We start from the raw sequence: 8,302 nt of genomic DNA, 5'->3' as shown, positions 1-8,302 counted from the left end.
TATGTGGGGGGCGGAGCTATCAAAATAGGGGCGAGACCCTTTTGGGGTAGGGCCGTATTTGTTTTGGTGATTTGAAATATCAACACTGGCTACCAGAAATCACTTACCCCACCTTTAATGAGACCGTAAATGTGACTTGGGCCTGAATGTGAGGGAGGTGTGTCAAAGACTATAGAATACCCAAGACGTGTCACTTGTATAGTTTTGAATGGGGAAAAATGCAATGCTTAATATGGCCGCTCAATTGCAGGAAGCCCCGCCTTCTGAATGAAAGAGCCAATCGCTAATCAGCAAAGTCAGCGCATCACTGCAACTGCCGTTAGAAGTCCCGGTTGCTATAGAAACAGTCAGCATTCTGAGACGTGCGCTCAGGACTGCGCATGCGCACTGGCTGATCTAGCCTGAAAAATATGCTAGTTATGACACTATTTGAGCAAAAGAAACAACATTCATGATACAGTTGTCAGATTTCTTTGGTGATTTCAAATATGAATTTTAATCGTAAGCTTAGTGAACAGTTTTGGAGAATTTGATGTTTCCCCATTCAAAGTGATAGGAGCTGCACTTGCATGCCCGAGAGGCGTTTCAAAGATGGCCGCCGAGTGACATGACTTGCCTTAAAGGGACTTTGGATGTTTCATTCTGGAGAAATTAATCTTCATCAAAAAAAACAAAAAAAAAATCACATTTGATTACACCACAAGCCTATATTGGACAAGCGGTTCATAAATGTAATGAAATTTGTGAAAAACAATTTAATTTTGGAAGTTTAACGAATGAATACATTTTATATACAAATAGATAGCAAAATCTGCAACATTACAAAATCTACATTACTGTGTCTGCCCATGACTTCGTAACTGAGAGAGAAAACTGCCTGCAAGAAATGTCAGAGAAACTAATTTCACCATGTTTGGAGAGGCTCCTCCCAAACCTACATTTAGAAGTTAAAGGGTTAGTTCACTCAAAAATGAAAATTCAGTCATTAAATTATTGTAGAACCACTGTAGTCACGTCGACTGTTTTAACGACGTCTTTAGTACCTTTATGGATCTTGAAAGTTTGGGTGGCATTGCTGTCAATGGAGGCCTCTCTGAGCCATCGGATTTGATCAAAAATATCTTAATTTGTGTTCTGAAGATGAACGAAGGTCTTAGGGGTGTGGAACAACATGAGGGTGAGTAATTAATGACAGAATTTTCATTTTTGGGTGAACTAACCCTTTAAATTTACCATTATTAATCAAATCCTTCCAGTGTTGATCATGTTTGTACTGTCAGAGTAAATCTCAAGATATTTCACCACAGTATCAAAAAAACTCAACATGTAATTCTATTTTGAAAAAAGCCTGTTATACCATAATAAGGGTTTAATTATATTGCTTAATTTTTTCTTTAGATTTAGACTCATTTGTAGTACTGAGGTTTGTATAAATGTCACTTTTCTTCTCTACCTACATCAGATCACATCTGTCTGCAACTTCTTCACCTACATTCGTTACATCCTCCAAGGACTAGTCAAACAACAAGATGGTAAGCTAATAATTCATCTCTTATAGTCACATCGTTCAAAACTTGATACAACTTTGTTTTAGTTTCACTTACAAAAGTAATTTGTTGTTACAGCATGAAATCATTGTGTATTCAACTGAATATGTTATGTAAGGCATTTACCGATAAATGCGTTATTCAAAATTCAAATACTTTTTTTTCTGCTTCTGCTAAAAAGCTACTTTTTGGCTTCTTTGGCCGCACAGTTGCCAAGATTTTATTACCAAAACATACAGTATCAAACCATTAACCTTCAACCTACTAAAATATCAGTTTAAGTTACTGATAATTTAAGTGTGCAAACAAGTTAAAATAAAATATTCCATATAGTAATTAAAAATGAAGAAAAAACTAAATTTGTGTAATTGTGTGGTGACAACAAAAACAGATGTAATGTGAAAATGCAAGCTTACTAGTTTTGCATCATTTGAATCTGCTGCAGGAGAGAGGAAGACTTGTTCTGACTGGATCATTGAATCAGCAAGTTGTTGACTGGAGAACAGTTGCAGTCGGATCAGAACAATAAGCGAATGAATCATTCATTGCGATCTGTGAACTGATTCAAAAGGTTCATTGAAAAGAATCAGCTCATTTATGAATCGAAGAGGGTGTTATTTTTTTCAGTTTGAAATAATGAGGAACAATATGTTTTTATGTAATGTAGCTGACTTAAAAAATACAGTATAATACTTCGAATGTAGTGAAGGTAAAAGTTTCCCAAAATAGAAATACAATTAAAAAAAATGACCTTAAAGGGGTCATATGATGTTGCTAAAAAGAACATTATTTTGTGTATTTGGTGTAATGAAATGTGTTTATGCGGTTTAAGGTTCAAAAAACACATTATTTTCCACATACTGTACATTATTGTTTCTCCTCTATGCCCTGCCTTTCTGAAACGCGTCGATTTTTACAAAGCTCATCGGTCTGAAAAGCAAGGTGTGCTGTGATTGGCCAGCTATCCAGTGCGTTATGATTGGCCGAATACCTCAAGCGTGTGACGGAAATGTGTCGATGATTCAAAAAAATAAAAACCCATTATAAACGTAAAGAATATCTCTTTGGATTTGAGACTTTAATCTTTGCAACTTTACAGATCTTCTTTATGCACCAAGAGCTTGTAACACTCCAAAGAGAAAGGAAAAATTTAAATCGCATCATATGACCCCTTTAAAGTAAATTAACAAACTAATAATACTTTAATACATTACTGTTCACCACTGTATAAAACACAGGATTTGTTCATGTGACGGTTGTTTGCAAATGTAAAAATGCAAAAAAAAGTTTGTTCTTATGAAAGTTTCCCTTCTAACACATCATGGCGCTGTGTTTTACCAAGCAGAGCAGATGTTCTGGGAGGTCATGCAGCTACGGAAGGAGATGTCCAACGCCAAGCTGGGGTACTACAAAGACGAACTGTGAACAGAGCCATCACTGTGATGTTAATGTCGTCATCTTAACCCGATGGAGTTTACCAGTCCTGTCAGAGTGGCTTCCCAGGGACCACCACACCTCATTATATTAATTGAAACAGAAGGAGAAGATGACACTAAAGCATGAACTGTAGCTGGAGGTTGTGTTCTCTCTGAAGAATCTACAACGAAGGATGAATCACACTCCAATAAATGCGTCTCAACCTCTCTTAGATTGATATGTTCAGTGCTGTAGCTAGCTGTGTGCTGTTATGCTGTTGTGTTTCTATATCTGGAATGTTCTGTGTGTATTCTCTCGGACCACTATGTGTATTTCCTCATGAGTCTCATCTAGCCTCCCTCATTTTGATTTTAGTGCCTTTCTGGAAGCCTGAATAAAGTTGTGCACCTCCAGAGGAGAATTAATGCTGGTGTTTGTCCTCATGAAGCGGTGATCTCTCAGAGCCACAGCATGTGAAGATACATGAAGACTTTCTCTGCTGTAAAGGGCCGTTCCCACCAAGGACGATTAATATAATGATATTACTGTAACTATAAAAATGTGATGATCACTCCAATTCTGATTGCCTGTTAGTGTTTTTATTGTTCATGAGCTGGAAAAAGGGACCGTGTTTAAAGGGTTAACTCACCCAAAAGTGAAAATAATTTCTCTCCCTCATGTCATTCCAAACCCATATGACTTTAGTAAAACTTCGAAACACAAATGAAGATATTTTTTAATGAAACCTTGACTTGACCAACTTTGAAAGTCTAAGTAGCCAAAACGTATATCCAAAAAGGACATAAAAGCTTTGTAAAACAAATCCATATGGATCTGGCAGTTTAATTCAAAACTTACCCCTTTAACTTTTAATCTAAACAATGATTGACACACATAGATTTGGTAAACAGAAGCGTATGCATACATTGCAAAGTCTATATAACCTTTTTGTATCTTTTAAGTTTTGGTTACTTGGATTTTGGACTTCTAGCAATCTTTTATTTTGGGGTAAAAAAAAAATAAAACCCTTTAAAACTTTTTTTTCCAGCTGATGAATGCTAAAAATACTGAAAGGCCATCTCAATTCACCCAACGAGGCAGATGACAAAATGCGCTTATAATAAATAGAACATGACTGTTTGTTGGTGTGGATTCCAATATAGTTAATTTTAGTTATCAGTCTTGGTGTGAACAGGCCTTAAATGTGGCTGGCAGGAACATTATCATTTAAAATAATTTTATAAAACATCATTCTGTATTCTGGTTGGAAAAGCCATGTAAAAAAAAGCCAACAGTCAACTACACTGTTCTTGTTAGTAGCATGGAAATCATTTATTTAAATTGTGGTTATATTATATACATAAAGCGAGCAAAGAGTGCATTGTTAAGCACTGAAACTTTTTATGCAATGGGATTAGATCAAAATATAATGCTTTAATCAACACTTTTCATGATTAGTTGATCTCAGCAGCTGTAATAGTAAAAACGTAGTAAAAGTTTTCAGAAGAATTCCACATTTAAAACTTATATAATATGCAAAGATGTTAATCAATCTTAGATTGAAAAGGTAGGTTTTGAAGGAAAAATCAAAATGGCGGGCCGGAAGTTTTGCTGTTTATAGCATAATTAGTATCAATGTTCTCGGCATGATCCAAGGAATCTATCAAGATCTTGTCACGATAAAAGGACCCAGAAGCAAAGGCAAGTCAAACAGAGGATTTTATTGTCCACAAAACAAACTCAGGCAGTCTGCCGTTCACTGGCTGTGTCCGGCGGTCGCAGAACTGGGTATTAACACAGAAGAACTGGAACATAAGGGTTGACTTGACTTGAGAGTTCGGGGCGACACCCTGGGCCGCAGGGCGAGGAGCGACTACCTCTCGAACTGCTGGCAGTGGGTAACTGGGAGACTGGGCAGAAATCCAGGTAAGTAACACCCAAGCGCTGATTGTGATCGTGAACAGCTGAGTCTAGGATAGCACAGCACGAAATAGAAAAGAAAACTAGAGTCAAACCTGGCTCATGACAGTACCCCTCCCCCGAGGAGCGCCCCCAGGCGCTCACGAGGAAGGAGACTGGCAAGAGCGACGGAAGTCCTCGATGAGCGAGCGGTCCAGAATGTCCCGGGCCGGGATCCAGCTTCTCTCCTCTGGGCCGTACCCCTCCCAATGAAAATATGAAAATGTTCCCCAATGAAAAAATGACAATGTCGTCCAGGTACACGAAAACGAAGACATTGAGCATGTCCCTAAGGACATCGTTCACGAGCGCTTGGAAAACAGCTGGAGAGTTGACGAGCCCGAACGGTAGAAGCCGGTATTCAAAGTGGCCTAAGGGCGTATTGAAAGCGGTCTTTCACTCATATCCTTCCTTGATGTGCACCAAAAGATACCCATTGCGAAGGTCTAACTTTGTGAAAATCCTTGCTCCCTGCAAGATCTCGAAGGCCGGCGACATAAGTGGCAACGGGTACCGGTTCTTAACTGTTATGTCATTCAACCCACGATAATCTATGCAGGGACGCAATGAACCATCCTTCTTTTTCACGAAGAGAAACCCCAAGGGGAAGCAGCCCGGGAACGACTGAATACCGACTGAATAATGATCGTGGTACTCCTTCGGGACACCAGACAAATCGCCGGGTTCCTCCTGAAACACAGAAACAGAGGACACAACAGGCACAGCCGAGACAAGACACTTAACATGACAACATAAACTCCAAGACATTATGGTCCCCTCTACCCAGTTAATTTGGGGATTATGCTGAGTTAACCAGGGGTGCCCTAAGACGATAGGCACTAGGGGGGAATGAAAAAGAAAAAATGAAATTGTCTCTTGGTGATTGCCGGAAACTGGACACCTTGCGGCAAAATGCCCCTGAGCACCACAATACATGCAGAGACCCCTGAGATACGGTCGAACACCTTTATCATCTCCTCCTTAAACGAAGAAAGGTGAGGAGCGACTACCGCTCAGACTGTACGGACCGGAGGAGAGCGAACTGCTAGCAGCAGGTAACTGGGAGACTGGGCAGAAATCCAGGTAAGTCACACGACTGGACACGACTTGACAACTCAGGACTGGATTCGACTAGATCACACCACAGACGGGATAAAGTAGCCAAGAGACTGACATCAAAGCACAATAATCTGGCAAAAGACCTCGTAACACGCAGAGAAAATTAGGAAGGAAAATCAGCATAAAGAGGGAACAGGTGTAGTCCCAATCACTGGGTCTAGGATAGCACAGCACGAAATAGAAAAGAAAAGAAAACTAGAGTCAAACCCGGCTCATGACAGATCTATCAAGTCTCTTGACAACAGGCAAAATTGATCAAAAGCAGAATTTTTGACAACAAGGTGGCGCTGCCCCAAAACTTTTTTAGCACCTTTAGAACATATTGAGTTTCACAACTAGGCGATGTGCAGGTAACGCCATAGACTCAAAAGAAGATGACTAACAATTACAATATTTACATACACACCTTTCGTGCTTGCCCCCTAATAATGATTAAGATGTATTGTAAGGTATATTGAAAGGTGAATGAAAAAGCTCTTGTGTGATATTGCTTAATAATTTAAGCATGACTTTGCAGTTTTAATTACATATTTATGAAAAAAAACAACTTTATTTTAAGGTGTCCTTGATACACATTACATGTACTTACTATTATAATAACAATTAATTATGCATAATTACGTACAAGTAACCCTAATCCTAACCCTAACCATATAGTAAGTACATGTAGTTAATTAATATTACTCAGTACTTAAATGTATAATTACACTGTAACAAGGACACCTTAAAATAAAGTGTGGCCAAAAACAAAAAACAAATTTTGTTCACTCAGCAGCCATACTTTTAATGTGCCCAAGTGGATATTACATGCAAGTACAGCTCTGAAATGTCTGTAAATGTCAAAAATACTTTTACACATTTTTTAAAAACATAATTAAAGTATTAAATTAAATAATCATCAGTTTCTTTTCTTTTTTTATTCATTTATGGACAAGTGAATCCTACTGCTGTTTTATCATTTACCAAACAACTAAATGCTTAATAAACTACAATGGAATGCCTCCTGGTTACAAAACATCATAACAACCACTATGACAACTATACAGCTAAACTATATGAATATGTGGGTTCTGTCTTAATTTTGGGTATGTGCAACCACTATATTTAATTTGTGATCTAATTTTATCATTAATGCTGTTGAAGTGAATTTTGCTCCGTTATTATTATATACAGGTGTCCAGGATATCAGTGATCTATTTGCACAGAAACACACCCATCAATCCCTTCAGCTCTTGTAGCATGTCTGTGTGTGATTACCTCATAAAGCAAAGCTTCCTTTATGGCCTCCTACAGGTGTTTGCTCGGCAGTGGGTGGATTTTGCCTCTAGGGTCAGTGAACAAAGTACATGTGAGACTGCACGACGACTGCCATTTTCATTGAATAAGAACCTCTTTTTTTTCTGTTTCTATATACATTACTAAATATTTTAATGTAAGAATACATCTATCTATGGTGTATGTGGAGTTACTGATGGAGCTGTTTACTTTAATGGGTCGAATCCAACAGAACCGAAGTCTACATTTTGGGGGGAAAGGTAGAACCTTTTTTGTTTTTGTATAAACAAAATCTAAATGTATTGCTATTGTGATCAATTCAAGGGGATGGGCAGTTTAACTATATTTACATTGTACAACTTTAGTTTATTATATTAGCAGGTTGTAGTGAGGATTTTAGATGACTGAATTTAATGTAATCTAACCTACATTATATTAAGATGATAATATAATATGGTAATTTCTGTTGATATGATGTGTATGTGAAGTTTGCGAACAGTCAGATCAGCTAAAATGGCTGCCGCCATGATCAGTTTGAGCTTGTGTTAGGAGGGCATACATTTTCAGTTTTGTTCAACTTTGACTTTAAATGTTCAAGTTTAGAAGTATTACAAATTTGTTAAAGGAAGTGCAACCAAATTAGTATAACAGTAGTATTGAATATATTTATAATATCATATTGTTAGGTGGATCAGTTTAATCTGAATATACTTTGTGTGAGATCATGAAATTGTGTTCGTCATATTACATTAGGAGCACATCAAAAAGGAATTCAATGTGGTTGTGTGCTTGACACAAACAAACTGCCAATCTTTCTCATTTTTCTTAAGTGGGGAAAGGTGAAGTGATTAGTATTTGAGTAAATTCATACTATCTCTCCATGTCAAAGACACAGCCTGTCCCATTTTGTTCACACAGTGCTTTTACTGTAGAGGGTTTGACATAACTGGCATTAAATGAAATTCAGAAAATCCGCAGCTGATCCA

At 37.8% G+C, this 8,302-nt stretch overlaps 1 protein-coding gene across 5 annotated transcripts in view; it reads left to right on the top strand.

Moving 5' to 3' along the window:
* The window catches only part of LOC107689177 (rab-3A-interacting protein-like), a 38,785-nt gene extending 35,317 nt beyond the window's left edge, over positions 1-3,468 (top strand). For 2 of the 5 annotated variants that reach the window (XM_016489591.1, XM_016487451.1), the window contains exons 12-13: positions 1,463-1,532; positions 2,890-3,467. In XM_016489591.1, the coding sequence (XP_016345077.1) occupies positions 1,463-1,532; positions 2,890-2,972 (153 nt within the window). In that variant the 3' untranslated portion in view covers positions 2,973-3,467. Of the gene's footprint in view, positions 1-1,462; positions 1,533-2,889 lie in introns of all 5 variants that reach the window. The other 3 variants (XM_016490361.1, XM_016488910.1, XM_016488203.1) reach the window with 3 other exon arrangements.
* Positions 3,469-8,302: the final 4,834 nt, after the last annotated feature.

The sequence above is a fragment of the Sinocyclocheilus anshuiensis genome, unplaced genomic scaffold (genome assembly GCF_001515605.1).
Source record: "Sinocyclocheilus anshuiensis isolate Anshui unplaced genomic scaffold, SAMN03320099.WGS_v1.1 scaffold73, whole genome shotgun sequence".
NCBI lineage: Eukaryota > Metazoa > Chordata > Actinopteri > Cypriniformes > Cyprinidae > Sinocyclocheilus > Sinocyclocheilus anshuiensis.
Note: the sequence above shows the minus strand (reverse complement) of the source record. Positions and strands in the feature narration are given on the sequence as shown.